We start from the raw sequence: 24,833 nt of genomic DNA, 5'->3' as shown, positions 1-24,833 counted from the left end.
TAGTTTATCCCAGAGAAGGTATTTAAACCTTTGGAAAAAAGACATCCCTGTGTCACTGCACTGAGGGTGCTGTCTAACACACATGAAAAGATGATGCCTATGGAGTTATCTAAGACTCCATAATCAAAGAACACAAGTGTAAAACACACATCAAAATACATGAAAGAGTCGGAAAAGGCTCAGACACTTTCCAGGTAAGAAAATCAAGTCCTCAAAAATCCAGCAAAGTTGCTGGGGGTATTTAAGGTGAAGGGAATTAGCACATTTATGAGAATTCTCCCTAACAGGAGGAGAGAGAGAGAGAGAATAGAACACAGAATAAAACAGTGGGAAAAAAAGGGGAGCGCGAAAACAGTTGCAGAGGTCAGTGAGGCACAATGTTGCAAGGGAACAACAAAAAAATGTAGAAAAGGATTCAGGAAGACAATGGGCACATAATGATTCAGGGCCGACCTGAATGGGAGCTCCAGGAAAGGTCCAGCATGAGAGTTGAGGGGGTGAAGCCCCAGAGTCAATGTGTCCAAAAAGTCAATCCAAGCGTTGACAAAAGTCATTGATGGTGAACACTTTGTGAATCAAGACAACTCCAGCAATGAAAAGGGGTGGGGGCCCATAAAGTTGGAGGGGGGCACACAGCAATGGCATGGGAGAGCAGAGGGGTGGTGGGGTGGGGGGACATCAACACGCATCACAGGGGACAGGTGGGTGGAGGGGGGCACAAACAGCATCACGGAGGACAGGAGGGTTTGAGGGGGGCACAAACAGCATCACGGGGGACGGGGTAAAACAGCATCACAGGGGACGGGGTGGAGAGGGGCACCAACAGCATCACGGGGGACAGGTGGTGGAGGGGGGCACAAACAGCATCACAGGGGACAGGTGGTGGAGGGGGGCACAAACAGCATCACGGGGGCCGGGGGATGGAGGGAGGCACAAACAGCATCACTGGGGACATAGGAGTGGAGGGGGCACAAACAGCATCACAGGGGACAGGGGGATGGAGGGGCACAAAAAGCATCATGGGGATCAGGGGGGTAGAGGTGGGCACAAACAGCTTCACGGGGGACAGGAGGGTTGAGGGGGCACAAACAGCATCACTGGGACAGGAGGTAGAGGGGGCACAAACAGCATCACAGGAGAAAGGGGGTAAAGGGGGGCACAAACAGCATCACAGGGCACACAGGGGTGGAGGGGGCACAAACAGCATCACGGGGCACACAGGGGTGGAGGGGGGTCACAAACAGCATCACGGGGGATAGGGGGTGGGGGAGCACAAACAGCATCATGGAGGACAGGGGGCGGAGGGGGGCACAAACAGCATCACGGGGGACAGAGGGGCACATACAGCATCACAGGGGAGAGTGGAGGGGGGCACAGACACCATCACAGGGGACGGGGCAGAGGCAGCATTACAGAGGCAGACAGGGAGCAGACAAGGGCCTCATTGTGGGCCTTTACAGGTGTGGCCGGCTCCCGCCTCCCGGTTGCTTGGATTGGCCAATCTAGGCCAGGGCAACCAATGGGAGGTGTGGAGTGAGGCCAGGCAAGGAAACAACTGTATGTAATGTGGCGCAGCCATTTTGGAGTGGCCAGTAACAATGAGGCCAAAAAGCAATAACACACAAATTATTAGCAAAAACACAGGTGATGGTAAAGTCATGGAAGGGGAAAGATCTTCATTAATCCCCCAGCTACCCATGTGCCTTTCCGAAAAAGTCACGAAGAAAAGTGATGGAAAGAGAAAGAAACCAGGCAACAGGCGCAGTGCACATTGCAACATGAAAGGTCTTACCCCTTTCAAAGATTGTGTTCCAAGATGGTCTGATGGAAGGGAGGGTGCTCTAGCACTTCCAGAAGCGTAGCTCCATCCCAGGATTTGAAGCAAGAGTGGGGAAGAAACATAGATGGACCTTATCGTGGGCCTTCAGACTTGTGGCCGCTCCCGCCTCCAGGTTGCTTGGATTGGCCAATCTAGGCCAGGGCAACCAATGGGAGGTGGGGAGTGAGGCCAGGCAAGGAAACAACTGCATGTAATGAGGCGCGGCCATTTTGGAGTGGCCGGTAACAATGAGGCCAAAATGCAATAACACACAAATTATTAGCAAAGACACAGGTGATGGTAAAGTCATGGAAGGGAAAACATCTTCATTAATCCCCCAGCTGCCCACGTGCATTTCCGAAAAAGTCACAAAGAAAAGTGATGGAAAGAGAAAGAAACCACTCAACGGGCACAGTGCACGTTACAACATGAAAGGTCTTCCCCCTTTCAAAGATTGTGTTCCAAGATGGTCTGATGGAAGGGAGGGTGCTCCAGCACCTCCTGAAGCGTAGCTCCATCCGAGGAGTTGAAGCAAGATGACACCATGAAAAAAGTGACCGTGGCTACCTTTGCCTACACCTACATCTACTTTCCTCCACCCATTCCTTCAGCTGACTCCCACCATGATACAGCCCTTGCTAACCTCAATCTCTCCATCTCCAACACACTCTTGCCCCTGTCATGAGGGTCTGACTGAAGCCTCCCAAAAAGTGCAACTCTTGGTACGACTCCGACCTGGCTGCCCTTAAACGCAAGTGTAGGGCAGCTGAGCGGAAATGGAACGCATCGGGCGAACCATTTGACAAACTGGCCTGCCGCCTCTTTCAAAGGCAATATCGACTCTGCATCCGCTCCAAGAAAAGAGTCTTTATTCAAGTCAGCATATCCGTGGCATCAAACAACACAGCCAAACTTTTCACAGTCTGCAAGGAACTGGTCAATCCTTCAGCAGCCTCTTCATTTGTCACACCCACCCAGGACCTTTGCTCAGCCCTGGCTGCACACTTCACCACAAAAACCCAACACATCCTTTCCACCCTCCCTTCCGCTCCACAGCAAACACCAACACTGGAGCCTCCCTTGGCCCCCCTCCACTTAACGTCTCTTCTATCTCACCCGTCACACCTTATGAGGTCACGAGACAAGTATGTCTATGAAGGCTTCATCCAAACAGGTGGACCCCTGCCCCTCTAAAACTAAAACAATATTGACTCACTCGCCCCAGCCTTGGCTGATATCTCTGCAATCTCTCCTTTTCCACTGGAGTTTTCCCAACTGCCCTTAAGGACTCCCTTGTGCACCCTCTGCTCAAAAATCCCTCTGCTGACCCCTCCATTCTGGCAAACTACTGCCCTATCGTCATCACTCCTTTCCTGGGCAAACTCCTTGAGAAGTTGGCTATCTCAGCTGACCCTCCACACTTAATCTATTGGTTGCTTCCATGACCATCAGTCTGGCTTTAGAGCATCCAGAGGCACAGAAACTGCTCTTCTGAACACCCGTGAAGACCTGCTCTCAAATCTTGGCATTAATACTCCCTCTGTCCTCATTCTCCTTGACCTCGCCTCTGACTTTGACACGGTTAACCAAAACATCCTAATCGCACGTCCCTGTGATACCCTGGGAATCGCAGGTCAGGCTCTGGCGTGGTTAACCGCCTTTTTCTCTAACCGCCCCTCCATGGTGGAACTCAGAGCCTTTCTTTCGACTATAGCTCGCTCAACCTGTGGCGTTCCCCAGGGATCTAACCTATCCCCCTGGTTCTTCAACGTCTATGTAGCTGAACTGGCACGTGTGATTGCCACTTTCACCTCTAACTTCCAGTGTTACGCTGATGACACGCAACTATCTTTCAGGCTACCCTCAGCCGCCTCCTCCTCCTCGCTCATATCTGAATGACTGTCCGCTATTCAGTCATGGTGTGCTGCAAACGACCTCTGCCTCAACACCAGTAAGACTGAGATCGTTTGCTTGGGACCCCTGCTCCCTCTTTCCAAATTTCCCTCTGGCCAGCCTCCCTTGGCCCTGCGCCCGCACCCACCTCTGAGGCAAGACACTTTGGGGTCATTTTTGACTCCACTCACATTTCGGACATCTCTAAAAAGTCCATCAGCTACACCTCCTCAGAGGTACTCTACCTTTTCTCACTGTCTCCAGAGCCCTGTTTCTCTCTAAGCTTGACTATTGCAACAGCCTCTTCCTCAACCTACCTTCTTTCCGTCCTGCGCCCTTTGCAACACAACAGCCTAGGGACTGCATCTCTCCGGCGCTGAAATCCCTTCACTGGCTCCCCGTGGCTGCAAGGATCAAGTTCAAGACCCTCTGCATTGTTCGCAGGGCTTTCTGGGGCCTGAGACCTACCTACCTACAACGCTGCCTACCCAAATACTGTCCATCAAGAGCCCTCTGCTCATCTACCTCCAACCTTCTGCGAGTGAGCCAGTTCTCCAAGCAGAGAATTGGAGGGAGATCCTGATCCTCAGCAGGTGCCTCCCTCTAGAATAGCCTCCCTGCCGCCCTCTTGAGCATGATCTTCTTTGCCGCCCTCTTGAGCATGATCTTCTTAAGTTCTGGAAGTTCCTCAAGACCTTCCTCTTCTCCTCTTCCTTCTCTCTCCCCCTCTACCATGCTAACCTAGTTCTCTGTTCTTTCTCTCTCTCCCTCCTATTCCTTACAGCTTGCTGGCTGGCCACCTGGTGTACCTCAGAGTCCCACAGGTCCGTGGCACCTGCGCCAGTCCTCATTCATACTTGCCTCAAGGCCCTGCATCCCTCCCACACTCACTGCACCTGAGAAATAACCCAACAGAGTGGCTCTCTGTGCACTTATCCCAGTTTCCATCGACCGGGTGCACTTGGACCTCCCCTTCCATTTGACCGTCTGTGCACTTGCACGATCCGTATGCACCGTGCCTGAAGATCGTTTGTCTGTTCACCCTTGTCTTCACCCCTTAATTTGCACTGGTGAAACTGCAGAATCACTGTCAGGCCTATTTGCTTTATCTCAAACGGTTAAATGTATTTCCCGCACTTACTCTGCCTGTGCAGACTATTATCGTCTCAGAAATTCAAGGGCTCTGAGCAACTGTTTTCTTTTCCCCATGTACCCACCCTCGTTGAGCACTTTGAAACACTTGCCTGGGTATAGGCACTTTATAAATAAACAATACTATACCATGCCATACCATACTAATAACACGAAATCGACCAAAATACAATTGTAACGAAGGACACCCCAAGGTTGTCCACTGTGTGAAAAGCCCAAGGGTATTTCAATGCCCCGTTCTGGGGAATTCTTTCTTCAGGGGATTAGAGGGAGAGTGCCTCGGGCAGATACGCTGCATTCCCTCCTACCCTATTTTCAATCTACCCCCCTCTTACTAGTCAGGATATCTTCACATAAAAATTCCGTCTCTCCCTCCCCAAATACTGAGACGAAAAAGAACTAAGAAAGAGGAATGAAGATTTCCCATAGGAATAGCAAGATCATGTTTTCCTATGGGAATCCATCATATTGGCACACTAATGAGGCCAGGCAGGATCAGGCACTCCCCCTCCCCCGACCCCCAAATCACGTACACCTGCAACCAATTGACACCACCCATGTGTATAAAAGGAGTGGCCCCATAGAGAACAGAAGGTTGGTCTTGGGAAGCCAGGAGGGAGGCTGCAAGGCTGAGACCGGCAGAGGATCCCTACCCAAATCCCAAGCACACAAGAGGCAAGGCTGGACACAAGAAGGAGCAGCTCAGCAGGGACTGACAAGGACCAGGCAACAAAGCACGGAAAGCCGAAGGGCTGTTCAACTGCAAAGGAAAGCTAGAGAAAGCCCAGCGAGAGAAGCGTGCTTGCGAAAAGCAAGAAGGGTTTGTGACGTGGAGCCAACAAGCTGGAGAAAGTATTCCTTTTTGTGTCTGGAAGTAGGCCCCTCTCCTATCGGGGTGAACGAGAGTGTTGGAGAATTGCAGAGAGGCTGATGCCTCTGAGTGAATGAATTAAATAAAAGTCTGGTTGGCGAAAGGCACCAAAGTTAAATAGACAAGAGCAAGGCCTAATGCGATTTGTAGTCCAGTTTGGAAAAAAATAAAACTAGTAACAGTGGTCCTGTGAATGAAGCGCATTTTCTAATGACTGTTTGAACTTTACAAGTAAAACCCCTAACAAGTGAAAAATGTAAAATGAAATCTGAAAGCCAAGACAGGTTTGAGCCCGACAGAAGGGAACCTAGAGCACAAGTATTCAGGATGAACTTTAACAGATGTGAGCCCGACGGAGGGAAAATACGTTTTGAAACGAAAGTGATATGTTAACCAATGAAGTGTTTCTGAATTAAATTGATTATAAGAATACGGCTGAAGCTTTTGTGATTGCTTATAGAACTATGATACCCAACAAACCTGTAACGTGCTGGGGGCACGATTGTAAAAACATCAAGAGTCACAATGCACAGTGTCGGAGTGGTGAGGCATGAAGGATGGGAAAGTAGTGCTGTTTCGGAAGCCTCTGACATAGTGTTGAAAGGGTGTGATGCAAGAAGATTGGGGAAAGGAACCCCGTAAAGTTAAAAGCAAGAAAGACAGGATCCAGACACGAGGCGAGGGAAGCATAAACGGTCAGAGTTTGAACTCTGCACGTCATTTTAGAAATCTGTGTTGAATAGAGCTGAGGGAAATCTCAAGAAGATTGTGTTTTGAATAACAAGGCAAGATGGATTGTTGAGAGATCCGGGCAGAAGGAACCAGGTGAAACTGTGAATTGTTTGAACTTTGGGGAATACGCTAAATAGTATCAGCCTGTTGAACTTTGAGAAATGAGCCACCTGTTCGAAAAGCTACTCCAAACCCCTGCTGTGCTTTAACCATGGGGAGGGAGTGAAGTACTTGTTTAACCACCATCCTGACTTTTCTTCTGATACACTATATTTTTGTTTTGACCCATGCCCCCCTACACAATATTTTGTATAAGCATGAGGGCAAGGCTAGGTTTATAATCCTTATTTGACAAAGAGACTGACACAGACTAGTTTTCATTTGTTGATAGTCAAGACCTCTCCGATTGTAGATTGAGGGCAAGGTAGGAAATCTAATTCCCCCCCCCTTCAAGGCTAATAAACAAACTGAACTTAAATCATTATGTCTGTCTCATACATTCAATACCATTTGGGGGTGAGGCGACCGATGGTGAGACCCAGTATTCCCCCCTTTGCCGTGCACATGACCCATCCTATTTCATAGGATTCTCCAATGTCCCAAAGCGCCCCCCCTTTTTTTACACAAACATTGGGCTGAGGAAGAGAGCGACAGATTAAAGAGGCTAACCCTTACATATCACATTGGACATGTCTCGCTAAATTGGTCAGGCAAAGTCAGGCACTTGACTTTAAGTGCATACATCTGATACCAATTATCTCTCCTCAAATGGATAAAAGGCGGAACAAAGAGAGGCACTCTGAGCAAGGTGGAACACGAGCAAGAGCAGAACTTCTGGGGTGAAGGCAAACCTACTTGAGCAGAGCGACGGACCAAGGGAAAGGCTAGAGAACCCAAGGCGTTCCCTGCAGCAGGCTGTTGCTTCCAGAAGGCTGTGAAAGACACGTGGGGAAGGCCAAATTGCATACAAGAAGACTGCATTGTGTTTCAAGTACGCCAGCGACCCTCCCACGTGAACGGCAGAGTTGGGGAGGCGAGGCCAAGCCTGTGGTATTAACCTGGACTTGTGAATCAAGAACGGCAAAGACAAGAAAGAAATTCACACAGACGGTGAGTTGGCAAGTGACATGAAAGACCGGTGTGTGTTGAGGAACGATTGAAGTTGCAACAATATATCGCACAATTGAAGGTTGCATGCATGTCGATGAGACGTGAAGGAAGGCAGGCCTGTGATTAACTTTGAATTATCGACAGCTGTGAAACCAGCAATACTGAGTAGCAGAGTGGTCCGGCGAAAGAAAGTAGCCCACTCAAAAGTCTCTATGAAAGATGAAATGCTTTTGACATGAAGCGATAAAGTGAATTACCTATAAAAGGCGAAATGATCAAAAGTAACCATGGGAAAAGGGGGTAAAAGGTGAACATTGAACATTTGTGCTTGTGACATCGACCTACCCAGACCAAGAGACACTGGGGCAAATAACAGAAAAGTCTGAGTTGAAGGGAAAGTGGAAGTGGTCCTGCGGAGGTCTATAGTAAAAGTCACACACAATTGGAAAATCAGGAAAAGTTTTGAGCCTGACTGAGGGAGACCGGAAGTGTGATAAGTTAGGGGAAGGGAACCCCTAAAGGATGTGAATTAAGCTTGGGGAAGGGAGTCCCTGCAAGTGTTGCTTTGGAAGGTCCGAGCCCGACTGAGGGAGACCGGTGTTAACTTTTTGTTGAACTGTGTTTTGAAAGCTGGAAATAGACTAACGTGAAAGGCCAGGTGAGCCTCGATCCACGTTTTGGAACTGCCTTTGTTTTGAGAATCTGAGCCAGAGTGTGTCACCCTGTCTACAGGGAACGCCTTACTCCGTTCTGTCCAACGTGGGGAGGGGAGCGGACTCCGCCGCATTTATTCTTTACATTTGAACACTGATTTTCCTTTCCATACATATCCTCCTTTACACACTTTTTGTACAAGAGATAGGGCAGGCATTAGATTTTGTTAGTGTAGGCCATTTTGATTTGACGGACTCAACTAGGACGGTTTTATTTATTATTTGATGGTCGAGACTATTCCCATCCTAGCTACAGGGCAAATAGGAGTTTTTCCAAAACCCTGAAAATGTAATAAAGGTGTTACAAATTGTACCTTTTGTGTCAGTGTCATACTTGTCATACCATGCCTCCCTTACAGTTCAGTATTCAAAATCATTAGGTTTTCACAACTTTCTTATGTGGAGTGGCCCGGGGTCAGCGTTTGCGTCTAGCCAACTCGCTGGCTTTCTTCGGCAGCTCCTTCTCGTGGTCAGGTGTTGTGCGGACCTCTGGCATTCTGCCCACTCTCTCCTGCTTCTGCGTACCTTCGGTGAGCTGTGTGACAGTCTCCTGGAGCTCAGACAGCTCTGTTAATTTTCTGTGACTTCTCCCTCACCGACACACCATGTGCTGAGTTGGGAGCACTTCTCGTCAGCTGGGCTCCTTCTCCACACGCCGCTTCCCTCTGCACGTCCTCGCCAATGCCGTTTGCCTTCACTTTCCTCAACGGCATCAGCTGGCATTCTCTCTGGAGCAGTTCCTAAACCTCTGACATCCTCCTCTTCTCCATCTTCAACTTTTCCTTCCTCTCCTTTCTGCAGCTGTGTCTCATTTTGGTATTTAAATGTCCCGCTCAGGTGCCTTGGTCTGTAACAACTAGACCGCACCTTTTGGAAAACAGCATTCTGAATCATCATTGCTTCTGAGTCCTTCTTTCTCGTCCCAGTACCATAAGCATTATGGGCACTGTAGTCCTTAGGGGATAGTGTCTTTTTTGTACTTAGTTTTGACTGTTTTATATATGGAGAGTTCTTAGAGTGAGGAGAGGCTGTGAAAAGAGTTTGTAGCTTAACATTAGAGTGAGGACTTCTACTTAATACAGAATTAGGGCAATTCAAAGTCTTCTCATTTAATTCTTCAAATCTAGTGGCACAGACCTTATTCTGTCTAGATGATCTACCACAACCTGTTCTTTGAGTAGTTATATGGGAGGGATTTGTACCTTGAGAACATGCCATTAGATAGCTGGGGAATGATTTGACCATCATCCTCAGAAGATGAATACTGCATCCCTCCCAGTGGAATTACCACCCCCTCCCCCTGCACCGATAGCCGTCTCCTCCCGTGTGATCCTCCTCCCGGATACCACCCCCAGGGTTAGGATCAGGTAGCAGCTGCCTCCTTCCGCTGGCCACATGTGAGGAGACTTTAGGCTGGGGTTTGGTGATGACTGCAGGATTAATCATAGTCTCCCATAAGGCTTCCATAGCAGCAGTGCTTCTTAAGAACTTCATTTATGCCCAGGGGGATTACATCACCCTACATTGCTTGTAGTGAGTAGGTTAGGGGCTGCTGTTATTTAGCTTTGGCTTTAACAAGGGTGAAAGACATTCTACTGCATTGGTAGCTCAATACCTTTCTGGGATCCATTGGAGTAGTAATGTGCCGGCCTAAAACAGCTGTTCTTTTCGCATGGGCTCTTTGTGAACCCAGTAATGCAGCCGCCATATTAGCGTCTAGTGATTTAGACCAGTCTATGTCCCAGGACTGGTCATATCACATCCTGTGGGGGTGGTCTGGGTTAAGTGGCAGATTGAGGGGCTAACTAGATTGTCTGGTTGTCCCTTTGCCCCTAATACCTAATGTGATTGGTGGGCTGGCTTTGGCAAGCCCTGTGAGTGGTGTTGCTGGGATTTTCAGAAGACCAGGTTTACTTACCTGCTAGGGTATATACTGCCATTTCCCACCTCTGCTGCAATTTAAGGACCACCATTTGTCCATATTGGCTGAATGCAGAGTGCTGGGCTGATCTCCGGTTTTGGGTTCACTGCTTCTGGATGCCCATTCTGGGCTTCCTGAATCCTCTTCCTAACTTCACTTGAATGCTGGGTCAGACCTTCCGTGCTGGGGCCATCTTTGGGCTGTTCTGCCACAGTTTTCCTACCTTACCGCTGATGGCGTCCAGCTTTGGTGCTGGAAGATGCCACTGCCTGGAAAAGTGATGAGAATCCAAAACCCCACCGCATCGATTATTTAGTACCGTCCTGGGTCCGCCTCCATAATTATCTTTGTGGGTTTGTCTTCTGTGGCTAGACACCATCTCTTTGCCCTTTGTGGTGCTGTAGCCTGCTTTGACAGGTTCCTTGCCTGCGCTAGAGTCTTCCTCACTGTTGATTCTGCTTCTGGCTTGAGCATCTTGCTTTTGTAAAGGTTGTTTGTTCTTTTCTATTATTTGGCTAGTGGTTGTCTCAGGGTTAAAGCCCCTTAAACTGGATCCTATAAACCATACCTACAAAAGAAGACTCCTACTTACCAGTGTGTTTGGGTCCAGTGCGTATTAGGCCAAAGACTAGAATATTAGCACTTACCTGTGATCTTTTAAAGCATTTTAAAGGCATGTTGTCCACTTCTGGAAATGTGTAGGCATGCATATTTACTAAGTAATAATTTCTGGTGACACTATTTTCCATGAAGTGTGATGACTTGGTAATCCTTTCTAAGATGTAGTACGTCTTTTGGAAGTGTTTGAATGAGTTTTAGAACTGTTTTCTAACCTCTCGAGCCTTCATGTGTATGCCAGAGAGCTAAAAGTACTGTGACTTTGTTGGCGTTGGCACTAGGGATCCTGAAGGACTAGTTTAACAATGTTTTGATATCTGGTTACCTTCTCTTGCCACTTTTTCTTTTTATGCTGTCTATCACCAGATAGTGGACATACACTATAATGCAGGATTGGGTTGCGTCTCTTGGGACAATGTACATGTACTAGGTATCTTAACTGTTATGTCTGGTTCCCTTTCTGCCCCCCCAACACTTGTCACAATATGTTGTGCGCCTAGTCTTCAATAGTGGACCTAGATTTTAGTATAGTGGTATGGGTTGTCTACATTGACATTTACTGTTTTTATAATATACTATTTTTATAATACACTAGTGTAGAAGCCCATTTACATGGGCCAAAGTGCAGGTTTTCATTAACACAGTAGGACCACTATATATCTTAAGGCAACAGCTCCCTCTAGCAGTGACAACAGGCGAAGCTATGGCTGCATTTGATAAACATACATCTGGTCTTTTACTATATTATTAGATTTGATAAGATTAGTACAGGGTTCGAAGTTGCTGGGAGCTATTTAGTTCCTGCTTCTAACCAAGGAGAGGCACATTTGCTTGAAACCAGCAGGTACGAGGGCCTATATTAGGCTACCCAGGCCAATTGATGTTACTTATAACTATACTTCTGTGACATAACCTTTGAGTATTTGAGAATGTTAATGAAGAAGAAGAATGATGACTAATCTAGAAAACATTTAAAGCATAATGGATCATACATAATGGGCAAAAAGTTAAAGTTTGAACATCATGTGGAAGTTAGAGGTTTCCCAGTGGTAGCTCATGCCTGCGGGGTGATGGATGACATCCAGGACCTGTTGATCGAATCCTAATTTCTAATGGATTAACAGGATCAAACTATGAACACTCTTTAGTGCCATGATTCCAGACCAAACAATGAAGGCAGCTCTTGTGTGGGTCCAACATGAATTTCACTCACTCCTTGAGGGGCATAGGCTGCAGCCCTCTAGGGAGACATGGCACAGAGAACATTCCTTAGAAGCATTGGCATGTTTCAGAAGCAGCATGCCTGAAAAAAGCCACTGAGGTTATAGCGCACAGCTGGCACCATATTTATGTATTCCTTTTGTCATTTATAAAGCGCATTAAACCCAAAGGCATCAAGGTGCTGGCACATGTTACAGACATTTCAGTAGATTGCAAAGTAAAGCTTACAGTACATGCATAAACTTGTTACATTGAGATATAGAATGATACTTATAGTGTGGCAGGTATTTGGTAATAGTTCGCAGAGGTAATTGGCAAAGTTGAGTTTAGATGATGCCCCAGGGTTGCAGGTCCAACACTGAGGAGATATGGTCTTTTTTTTATATGTTCAGAGCATCTCGCATTGCATTATTCTGTATTATCTGCAACTTGTTAATGTTGCAGCACTCGTGCCAGCAAATAAGGAGTTGCAATAATCAAGTCTAGACCTAATAAGTGCTCTGGCGATCGTGATGCAACAGTCAGGGGAAATGGCCTGCAGGCAGTGATTAATTTCGTGTTGTACACTGCCGAAAAGGCGATTGCATTTACTTGCTTTGACAATGACAAATTGGAGTCAAGGTATACCCGAGGGTTTTGACTTGCTGTGAGAGTGGCAAGGAGAGACCATCAATGATGAAGGATTTGTAGGCTCCATCAAGTTTATTCAGCAGGGAATGTGAGCCAACTAGGAGAATCTCCGTCTTTTCGTCATTGAGGCACAATGAATGAACTGCCATCCACGCTTGGATTGTTTGGTAGACGGCTCCCAGTAACAGAGTCAAAGCTGCAGTCTCCTGAGATGGGTAGAAGGATCAGGGTATTGTCTGTGTAGCTTGTGTAGGAGATAGCCAGAGTGTCAAGAAGAGCGATTTTGTGAAGATATTATACAGTGTAGGCGAGACACAAGAGCCCTGTGGTACGCCACACATGACCAGGGAAGGAAGGGCCGAGGCTAGAGGAGAAAAGACTCTCCTAGATCTGTTAGAGAGGAAAGATGAGATCCAGGCAATGCCTTCCGAAGAAAAGTGCGCTACTGAAGATTTTGGCTGAGTATTTGGGATTTGGTGATCAACCAAAGGCAGCTGAGAGGTCTAGCAGGAGAAGGAGAGCAAGTTTACCAGCGTCTTTGAATTCGTCCATTGGATTCTTTAAGTCAAGAAGAGCAGATTCCATGCCATGTCCAGGCCGGAATCCTGATTGACGAAAACCCAAGAAGTTGTTGGCCTCCAAACAGGTTTGGATTTGTAGATAAGCTGCTCTGTCCAGGATTTTAAGGCGGAATGGTACAATAGTAATAGGGCGGTAGTTCGTAGGGGTATTAGCGTCTAGTGTTGTTTCTTTTAACAAGGATAGGACACAAGCATCTTTCAGGTTGGCTGAAACTGAACTACAGGCGAAAGAGGAGTTGATGAGCGAAGACATAAATGGAGCGAATGCTTTGGCACAGTCTTTGATTACAAAGATGAGGCAGATGTCCCCTTGGCTTCTAGAAGGTTTAAGTCCTTTTATCATTTTGATTACCTCAGCTTCTGAGACAGGCATGAAGTTGAAAGGGAGAATGTTGTGTTAGGCGGCAGTGATGGTTTTAGATCAGGTGAGGCAACTAGTAGAGCCAATTAACTTTTCTTTAGTGAAATCTTATTTTGGAGGCACGATATTTTGCCAAGTATTGCATTTTGTATATTAGTTCACCAGAAGGTATCTTTGGTGCAGTTGTCGGTAAAGGGAATTTGAGACTCTAGTTCTCGTAGTATTGCAAAGAGCTAGAGAGTAGAGGAGTTAGCTTTGTTGATTTAGTTATTCTAAGTAGTACTTTTCGCTTGGAGTGTAGCCTGCTTGTTGACTTTGGAGAGGGATGAGAAATGTAGCTTGTTGGTGCCTGTAGGGTCATTCCTCCATACGGTTTATTTAAACTAAGCACTTTGAGGTCTGGGGTGAACCATGTGTTGAGGTGGGTGATAGGTCTGGTCTTGCGTTTTCCCAGTGGAGCGACATATCAATGGCGCATAGTAAAGAATCATTTTAAGTATCTACCATCTTGAATGGATCGATAACGGTGTCTTGGTAGTCAGTAAAAGTCGTTAGCAAGTTTAGGATGCGGGGAAGGGGTGATGTTCTTGGAATTTCTGTCTGGTTTAGGTGGCAAGAATGGGCTTGGAGTGGACCAGTGTTTGGTTGCCGATCAAGATATTGAAAGTAATAATATCATGATCTGACCAAGGGCTGGGCTCATCGGAAACAATTGTGACATTGCAATTTAGTTCAGCCAACCAGTCTAAGATACAGCCTTTGTTATGTGTATGTCTGGTGAATGGTTGAGTGAAACCTAGGGCTTCAATGTCATTTGTATAGCAAGGGTGTTGGTGTCTGTGCTGTCTTTATAGCCTAAGTTTACATCATCCAAGAGGATAGTTCTGGAAGATGGCTTGGTCTCCACAGACAGAACGTGTACAATGTCATCCTCAAAGGATAGTATAGGACAATTGGTCGATATAACAAGTGTAATGTTATTGAAGCAGTGTGTGAAGGGGACCATTTGAAGGACAGTATTTCCCCCAATGGGAAGTCTTGATGACTTATTTCTGTAATGCCTAAGGAGTTTTTAGCAAGTATAGCCACTCTACCCCCTTTTGTGTCGATTCTGTCTTTGCGAAAGATCAAGTAGTCGTTTAGGATATGAGGTCAGAGCTGGTGCCATTACTTCCAACAACAAAGAGGGGAGAAAGCTCAAATGTAGCAACAGTGCACCTCTGGTGGCTGCATGTTTCACAGCCAGACTGACACCTGGAGAATATTTGCTAAAATGAGTCATCTGTAGCAAAAAGGTACCCTTTAGAAGTAAGTGCCCGCCAATGGAAGAAAATAAGAGCACGAAAAAAGGTTGGAAGTCCGAAAATAGTAGAATGGGGCATTTCAAAAGACAATCTGCGGAGGACAGACCATCCATTAGAAAAAAACGAATCGTAGGTATGCTGTGTGCTTTAAGTGCACATTGAATATTCACAGCGATACAACAACATGCTAGGAACATGCACAGTAAATACAGAATTCTAATTTAAGTCCATAGGTATACATTTTACAAATCGCAGTAAAGAAATGGATTGTTTGCAAATTGAGAAATGGAATACCTAAAGTAGAACGCAGAATGCAATTACACAACAGTAGAATGCATATAAAAAACCTGAGACAATTACCTTGATATAGTGATCCTTTGAGCCAGTAATGATGAGATCTTGGCCATTAGATATACGGTCTACTGTAAGACACATAACTGGGCCTTGATGACCAGAGAGCTTTCCAGTTGATTGAAGCCTTTTTTAAAAAAACAATGAATGAAATTCATCTTTATGATTTTTGGTGTGTAAGAAAACATGACATTTTACTATATTTCAAACAGCTTCACAGTTAATTTACTTTATGCAATACAAAGTCTACTACAAATATATTACCCAGGTACTCGTGTTTGAAGTCCATGAGGGTCCACCTCGGACCCTTCTAAACTAAGATGCCGTCTACATGGGTAGGAGGATCTGTAAAAACCTACATTTATACACTTACGCACAGTGGAACTGACAACTGACCTTGTGAACTACATTATAGAAATAACCTTTCACAGTCACTGTACTTAGTGAAGTGGAAATGAAGGAAGCAGATGAAAGATGCAGTTAAGTAAATGTTCTTCGTTCATTCCATTCCTACTAAAAATCCCACTTTCTTAATGTTATGAAGGATGCGACAGAGCCCTATGGTTAGGACCAGGATTGGGGCTAGGACCATGGGGGAAGACCTCATGCTATGTGAAATTCACTGGGAGGTGGCATATGGCGCATCCCCAGGGCCTCAAGCTGGCTTCTGTTGGTGTGATAGGAAATCCACTCGCAATGGAAGCAAAAGTGCCCACAGACATGAAGGCTCATTGGTGTGCAATCCGCTTACAAGCATGGCTGTGAAACCCAGTAGGCTGTGCTAGAGGGAGCTGTGAAAAGGGAGATAGAAGGGAGGAGGAAGTGGAGAGGACAACCTAAGAGGTAGAGAAAGGGTGCCGATTCCAGAAAACAGAGGATACTGGAGGAGTGAAGTTCAAGGGGGCAATAGAGGTAGAGAAAGAAGTGGAGGAGGAAACAAATATCTGAATGAGGAGTAACGAAGCAAGGATACAGTAGGACGTGAAGATCCCTAAAGTTGGCCAAGTCAAGAGGGCCAAAGACAAAAGGGGGAGACTTGAGGTGGTGAGATGGAGACTGAAGTTGATAAAGTAGAGTCAGTAGATAAATAAAAGGGTAACTGTTTATAGACTGCTAAAAACCTGTTTTTTTCCTGTGGCCGAGAGGTCGGGGTGCCCAAACTCAAAGAACCCTGAAGAGGAGGGGGGTCAGGTCAGCCAGTAGACACAGAAAGAAAATGCTGGTGTAATTGGCAAATCCACCAACAATTAAAAAGAATACTTTCTGGTGCCCAGAAGGAGCAACATCATTCTGGGCCATGCTGACATTTATGATAGCCTGAAAATCACCAAAGGCTGAAGGGGGAATAATTAGACAATCACTTGGCTCAGGCCAGTAACTCTCCAAGGAACTGTGAGTATCCAAATGTTGTGGACTTTCTTTAGTTATTCATTTATATTGAACTGTAAGCAAGGTGGAAACCCCATAAAAGACAATCCTTGCCCCTGCACTTATTTATTTTGCCCTCAACCTTTTACAGAAACAGTCATCTTTGTGTTTCCACTTTTACTCCTTTTCAGTTGCTTCTCGACAACCAACCTGATTTTATGATTTCCCTTCTGCTTCAAGTCAGCTGTTAATTCCCTTCACCATAACAAAGAGTACATGTAAAAACATAATTTAATGCAATCCAACACATACTATAAGCGTAATCATCTTTATACAGAATCCCAAATTCAGATAGACTCCAAAACTACTACTGAATCCAGGTGGAATGCGAATTAAAGTGGAAGGGTTTTTGCTACCTCAGTGAAATCACTAGGGCTGATCCTAATATGCAGAAGATGACAGCAACAGTTTCAAACTAAGAACAAGTTACATCACCACAGACATGGCAAACTAGGCTGTTATTTAGGCAATATGACCAGATTAGGGGGGCATTACCCGACCGGTAATGCCCCCCTTCAAGGGTCGTATTGCCATTAGTAACCCAGCACTTTGTACCGGGGTACTACTTGCACTTTTTCTGGAGTCGAGAACAAAAAAAAAGATGAACAAAATGGCTGCAGGGCATCGAGAGAAGGGACTACACATAGTCCCTTCTCCCTTTCCATGACGACCAGTGGCGAAGGAACCCAGAGCTGCGGTGGCGATTCAGATCCCTCGCTGGGTACTAATTGTGAGTAAATCAAGATGGATTTCTTGAACAACTTGAGAGAAAATGAAGATCAATATCATATAGAAGGCTTACAAGGAAAGTCAGTGGACAAATACATTGGACCACTTTTTTTTTTTAATCAAGGGACATGTTAAATTTGATTCCTAACCTTCAAGTTTGTTTGGGTTTTGTTTTTTTTCTATTCCAAAGTCTTTTTTACTTTTTATTTCAGCTATTTATTGAGAACAAGCATAGCTTTGGCAATCAAGTGAGCGCTGTATATCATTAGGGGTTAGAGGTACACATTACATGTTTACAGAGGGTAATAGTCCTTAGCATGTACTGCCGGCACACCATTTGGGATAGGAGAAAACAGTTCATGTTACCAGAGGGCAAAAGCTATAGTTCTTAAAGGCTTTGGTGTAATGGGAGTGAGATGGAGAATGTCACTGTAAGGAGGGAAATGGGATTGTATTCCTGTGTTTAGGGCGTTGCTCCTTGAAGAGTGGGTGTCCTGATTTTGTTTGAATTGCACAAAGGTCAGGCAAACTTTCATGGCTAGTGCAAAATACTGCCCGGTGCACTAGAATTTACCACATATAGCCGCCTTCTTTTACTGAAAGGAGGCCCAACACAGGACTAAAAATACATTGAATGTATGTCCCGGCCTATGATGATTGCTGCTGTCTGGGACTTTGAAACCTTTCAACATCTTCTGCTAAAGATAAAGGAAGAGAGCCTCTACATTTCGCTATACATACGAGAAAACAATGCATCTGGTAATGCGTCAAAGAGGCTGTGAATCTGTGCTGACTATCTGAATATAATCTGCAAAATTATGTTACTCACCACTAAAGTACTCCTAGTCCATAATCCCCTTTACTCCATACCTTTACTCCATACTGTATGGGCATCCCTCGCTAGGGACAGGAAACTGAACCTTTTTCACCAGAAAAAATTGTCTACCCCTTTAAATTTAGATGAGCGCAGGATGCAGCCTCTAGAGCATGCGCTCCCTTGAATCCACCCACCGGCACCACTCCTCAATCCCCTTTGACGCATCGGCCTTATTACAAATGACACAGGTTTTTGTAAGGGGGAGGATGGTGGGACGTATGGAGGAAAGGGTACTATGGACTAGGAGTACATTAGTCACTACGTAACATATACTTACTCCTTCGTCCCGTCTCCTTTCCTCCATACTGTATGTTCCATTAAAACTGAATGAAGCCCTGGGGAGTTGCCTCTCATGGAAAACAAGTTTTTGTAACTGCTTGGCCAAATGCTGTGTCTGATCTTGCACTGGCGTCCAAACAATAGTGCTTGCAGAAGGCTGATGGAGAAGCCCAGGTAGCCGCCTTGTTGATCGTTTGCCATGGAACGTGTCTTTGGAAGGCCACAGTCGTGGCCTTGGCTCTGAGCGCGTGGGCGTGCATGTTTGCTGGCAAAGACATGTGCTGGCCCTCATTTGCTTACTTTGGCCCTCATACGCTTCCTATGATGCCTTGGATGCTTGGCCGCCTGGCTTTGACCCACCACACGTGGCAAACAGGGCTTCCGAGTTGCAGAAGCTCTTGGTTCTGTCCAGGTAAAATCTTACAGCACATCTGACATCCAGACAGTGCAACACTTTCTGTGCCTCGTCCTTCGCATTTGGAAAGAATGTCGGAAGCACTATCTCCACATTGAAAAGAAACAATGACATGACCTTAGGGAGAAATTAAGGGTGTGTCCTTACCACCACCCGATCTCCATCACTCCTTTCCTGGGCAAACTCTTGTTAAAGCTGGCCATCTCCCAGCTTAATTTACATACTGAATATCTGTTGATTGCCTCCATGACCATCAGTCTCACTTCAGAGCTTCCAGAAGCACGGAAACTGCTCTGCTGAACACCCGTGAAGACATGCTCTCCAATCTTGACTCTAATCTCCCTTCTGTCCTCATTCTCCTAGATCTATCTTCCGCTTGTCTTAATGCCAGTAAGACTGAGATCCTCCTCATTGGACACCTGGTCCCTCCTCTCTCTCTGTCTGGCTGCCCACTCTGGGCCCTCTTCCTGCTCCTTCCGGTGGGGCTAGAACCTTGGTGTCATCTTCAAATCCACCCTCTCCTTCTCTCCTCACATCTCAGATGTCTCTAAGAAGTCAAACTATCAGCTGCACCTCCTCAGAGGTAGTCTTCATTTTCTCACTTTCCCCCGGAAGCTAACTATCTCAAGAGCTCTGGTCCTCTTTAGGCTGGACTATTGCAACAGCCTCTTTCTAAATCTTCCTGCCTCTACTCTTCGACCTTTACAACTTATCCAGAACAGAACTGCGAGACTTGTCCTTGGACTCAAGCCCAGGGATCGTATCTCTCCAGCTCTGAAATCTCTTCACTGGCTCTGCGTGGCTGCAAGGATCAACTTCAATAACCTCTGCATTGTCCACAATGCTTTCTGAAGCCTGGGACCGCTATACCTCCAACTTTCTCTTCCAAAACATCTTCCTTCTCAAGCTCTTCGCTCATGCACCTCCAATTCTCTGATGGTTAGACTCTTTTCCAAGCAGAGAGTTGGGGGCAGATCTATCTCCTCGGCTAGTGCCTTCCTCTGAGACAGACTCCCTGCCTCTCTCAAACTTGAGCAGAACCACCTCCGGTTCTGGAAGCAACTCAAGACCTTCCTTTTCGCTTCCACTTTTTCTCTTCCTCTCCCCTGCTGATGCACCCGACTCCTACATGCACTGGTCACCTACTGAACTCGGGCCCAGGCTCCTGCATTTCCAGTTGCCCTCACACTGCCTCCGGGCAACCCAGCACTCAAGGATCTGTATCTACAAGCCAACAGTCCCTACTCTCTCCTTGCCCCCTGACACTTTGCCCCTTCCCTCTTCCCCACACTTGCGCAATCTGAATGACACAAGGCCTAGTAAGATCGTTATTTTGTCCTCCCTTGTTTCCCCCTCGTCTTGTCGCACCTAGAAACACTTGTGTACAGGTGCGTTATAAATGCCACATCTTATCACCTTGTCCCAGTGCAATGTGCTATATGGTTCGGATGCAACCAATGCATATATCTCGATGATCCTGCATTCTGAGGTAAGGTCAACCAGGAGAGCAGTCTTTTTCGTAACTAGCTTGATATCCACTAATTTCATGAGTTCAAAAGTTTAGTGGGCCAGGGTGCCAACCAGGTGTGGTTGATTGCCTGTGGGTTACAATCTGGTCAGGCCCGCCAAATGCTTCTTGGCCACTGAATTGGAGGAGGAGAAGAGGTTATCTCTGGAGTTTTTGTACGCCCCTATGGCCGCCAGATAAGTACAACAGATGTCTACCTGCTGTGACTTGAACGGTACCCTTGGCTGAGTTCCCCCTGAACACACGCTCTCCTCACCTGAGCTTTCCGAGTCGATGGTATCTTGCAGGCCTCGACGTGCCAGGTAGTCTCTCTCCTTCTTCTGGTGCGTGGGCTTGTCACGGAGAGAAGCCACTGTGGCCGCTGGGTGAGAACAGCGGCTCAGTGACCTCCTTTCCGGAACCAAGTCAGAAAATACAGGGAAAAACCCGCAAGGGGAAAAAAACCCTGATAAGAGGTGTCAAGTCTTGTCTCAGAAGGCCAGTTGTTAACAGATGAAAGAAGGAAGCGAAGGATCTCCAACAATGAGGGTGTGGCCACAAAACGTCCAAGTCCAAACGGCAGCAGTATGCCTGAAGAGCAGGCGGAGAAGGCAGGAGCTGAAATGGCTGAGGTGGAGGTAGAAATCTTCCAAGAAAGCATTGCGGAGGAGCCCGGGAGAAAACCCCACGCTGACTGGACTCAAAGAGCAAGGGAAGAAAAACAGGTGAGAGAAAGAGAGAGAGAGAGAGAGAGAGAGAGAGAGAGAGAGAGAGAGAGAGAGAGAGAGAGAGAGAGAGAGAGAGAGAGAGAGAGAGAGAGAGAGAGAGAGAGAGAGAGAGAGAGAGAGAGACCGCCGGAGAAAAAGGCACAGGTAGCGCCGCCCAGGGAAGGCGGTGGAGAAGAATAACCACGGGGAAAAAAAAAACCCTGAGTAGTTCCAAAGCGAAGTGCAGAGGAAGAGCGAAGGACCCAGAGTCGAAAGGTAAACAACAGAGGGGGTTGCAACGCAACGACCTGCCGGGAGGCGGGGATTTAAATACTCCCGGCAGCGTTGCGTCCCGCGTTTGGAGCTGCGGACGCGAACCCAGAAAAAGGACTAAAGTAACCTTCCTCTGCGTCCTCTCAAACTCCAACGTGGAAAGACATCGCCAGTCACGGCGACGGCCGCGACTGCGAGCGACAGTATGCCCCCCCCTAGAGTGCAACCACCCAGGCTTACCCGGGTGCAAGCGATGAAACCTGGCCAACAGCTGAGGGGCATGTATTTGGGAAGCTGGCTCCCAGGAATCCTCCGATACCCGGTGGCCCTTCCAGGACAGGAGGTATTCCAACCGACCACGAAGGAATCTAGAATCACGAATGGCAGAAACTTCGTATTCATCCTGATCGGCAGCAGTGACAGGAAGATTCCGGTTGAGAGGCCGGCGATGTGGATCTGAATAGTAGGGTTTAAGAAGAGAGGTGTGAAAGACAGGGTGTATGCGTTTGAGAGATGGAGAGAGTTGTAGACGATAGGCAACAGGATTGACCTTGGAGAGAATGGGGAAAAGTCCCAAGAAACGTGGAGACAGTTTAGAAGGTTTTGTCCATCTGGGAAGGAATCTAGTGGACAACCACACCTTGTCCCCAGGTTTCCATGAAGGTGCTTCCCTGCGATGTTTGTCGGCTTCAACCTTATTCCGCTGTCTACAATCCACCAAACTTAGCAATGCACTGTCCCTGGCCTCCTTGATATTTCTTAGCACCTCTTCCGCAGTTGGAGAGTTGGAGAAACTGGGCACCTCGGGCATTAAATAACGCGGGTGAACTCCGTAGGTGCAAAAAAAGGGGATACACCTGTGGCAGTGTGCCTGGAGTTGTTGTAAGCAAATTCTGCAGTAGGGAGTAGAGAAACCCAATTATCTTGATGCTGGGAAATAAAGCATCGCAAGTACTGCTCCAAGGTTGCGTTGAGTCGCTCCGTTTGGCCGTTCGTCTGTGGGTGAAACCCAGAGGAAAGGGCCCTTTCCACTCCCAATCGAGTACATAAAGCCGTCCAGAATTTGGAAATGTACTGGCTTCCTCGATCAGATATTATCTTGTCGGGGAGGCCATGAAGCTTGAAGATATCTCGGGCAACTGTTTCTGCCATCTTGGTGGCAGAAGGGAGTCCTGGAAGAGGAGAGAAATGTGCTAGCTTGCTTAGAGAGTCCACCGTAACCATGATACATGTGCATGACTCAGAATCGGGAAGTTCCACTATGAAGTCCGTGGAGATGAGTCCCCACGGGCGAGTCAGCATCTCCACTTGGGTGAGAAGTCCTAGGGGCTTCCCCGAGGCATATTTGACTCTGGCACAAGTTGGGCAGGTCTTTACGTAGTTGAACACGTCTCTCCTGATATTGGGCCAAAGAAACGACCTCGAGATAAGTTCCAACGTACCATTTCCACTTCTGTGTCCGCCTAGACGTGAGTCGTGACACCATTTAAGAACTTTCCGGCGCAGCGACCCTTCAGGGATATACCACCTCTTCTTGTAGAAGACCCAACCGTCCTTGATTTGGAAAGGGGAATCAGCGGAAAAAGAGATATGAGGAGCCTCTTGTGCAACCGCAGCCTTGACCTCCTGAAGGAAAGAACTCACCGTGGCTAGGATCCGATTTCTGTGGAACAATGGCTCAGACCTGACAGCTACCGTTTCCAAGTGGGAATCCTTGCGAGACAAAGCGTCAGCCAGACGTTTGAGAGACCCAGGGATGTACGTGATCTGGAAGTCGTACTGCGAAAACAGGTAGGCCCATCTAGCCTGCCTGGAGTTCGAACATTCCATGTCCTGTAAAGCCTTTAGGTTCTTATGGTCGGTGCGAATGAGGAACCGATGACGGGCACCCATGAGAAGGTGCCTCCATTCCTCACAAGCCAATTTCATCGCCAACAATTCCTTCTCCAGAACTGAGTAGTTGAGTTGGCTGGGAGAAAGAGTCTTAGAGAGATAGGCGACAGGATGCTCCACCATGTTGAAGGACTGAAGCAACACCGCCCCGACAGCTATAGCGGAGGCGTCCGTCTCCAGAATAAATGGAAGAGTTTGGTTGGGATGCTGCAGAATCGGGGCAGAGCAGAAGAGGGTTTTCAGATGACAGAAACTTCTTTCCGCCTCAGTAGATCAGGAAAAAGGATAGGCCGTCTTCTTGAGTAGGCGGGTGATGGGAAACACCACCTCCCAAAAGTTTGGAATAAATCTCCTGTAGTAATTCGAAAGACCCAAGAACCTCTGGACCTCTCGGACGGAGGTCGGGGCCGGCCAGTCAAGAATAACGTGCACCTTGTCAGGATCCATGGCGATCCCTCCTTCTGATAGAACATATCCCAGATAATGTACCGAAGGTACAGCGAATCTGCACTTCTCCTCCTTGACCAGTAGATTGTTCTCCTTAAGACGCTCCAAAACTCGTCGTACTTGTGCTATGTGATCTCTCATGTTAGGGGAAAAAACCAAGATATCATCTAAATAGATGATGACCGAGATGGAAAGCATGTCAGAGAACATTCGGTCCATGAACCTCTGGAATACCGCTGGGGCGTTCACCAAACCGAACGGCATAACCTTATACTCAAATAAGCCCAGAGGAGTACAAAACGCGGTTTTCCATTCGTCACCCTTGGCAATCCGCAACAGATGGTATGCGTTGCGAAGATCCAGTTTGGTAAAGACTTGAGCACCTTGCACCGCCTCAATAATGTCCGTGATTAGGGGCATAGGATACCGGTCACGGACTGTCACTGTATTTAGGCCCCTGTAGTCGATGCAGGGTCTAAGGTCGGCGGAATCTCTTTTCTTAATGAAAAACAAAGGAGCTCCTGCTGGAGACTTTGTAGGTTGGATGAGACCATTTTCCATGTTGGTATCCAAGTATCTCCGAAGAACTTGTCTCTCGGTTTGGGTGAGAGCAAACATCCGTCCGAATGGAACCAAGGCATTGGGCTCCAGATCGATAGTGCAGTCTTCTGGCCGATGGGGTGGAAGTCTGGCATGGAGGCACTCCTGAAAAACCTCTGAAAACCCAGAGCAGAAATTGGGTAAAACATGGATACCCACATGGTTGTTGGGAAACACCTTGACTGGCTGAAGATCAGCTCGACCTTCCAGTGAAAAACAGTTGGTTGCGCAATACGGGGAACTGAAACTTATCTGATTCTCGGTCCAGTTAATCAGAGGATTATGTCGACGGAGCCAGGTAATGCCCAAGATGATGGGGAAATGGGCAGCCCTGATAATATCTAAGCTCAAAACTTCCTTATGTTGGTTGATCGTCAAGGAGAGATCTTCAGTGGTATGGG

General features: G+C 47.1%; 1 protein-coding gene across 8 annotated transcripts in view; it reads right to left on the bottom strand.

Moving 5' to 3' along the window:
* KIF21A (kinesin family member 21A) overlaps positions 1–24,833 on the bottom strand; it is a 2,335,619-nt gene that overhangs the window by 169,822 nt on the left and 2,140,964 nt on the right. For all 8 annotated transcript variants that reach the window (XM_069629214.1, XM_069629217.1, XM_069629219.1 and 5 more), the window contains one exon: positions 15,287–15,404. In XM_069629214.1, the coding sequence (XP_069485315.1) occupies positions 15,287–15,404 (118 nt within the window). The remainder of the gene's footprint in view (positions 1–15,286; positions 15,405–24,833) is intronic.

This window comes from Ambystoma mexicanum, chromosome 12 (genome assembly GCF_040938575.1).
Source record: "Ambystoma mexicanum isolate Mex_15411 chromosome 12, UKY_AmexF1_1, whole genome shotgun sequence".
NCBI classification, from domain to species: domain Eukaryota; kingdom Metazoa; phylum Chordata; class Amphibia; order Caudata; family Ambystomatidae; genus Ambystoma; species Ambystoma mexicanum.
Note: the sequence above shows the minus strand (reverse complement) of the source record. Positions and strands in the feature narration are given on the sequence as shown.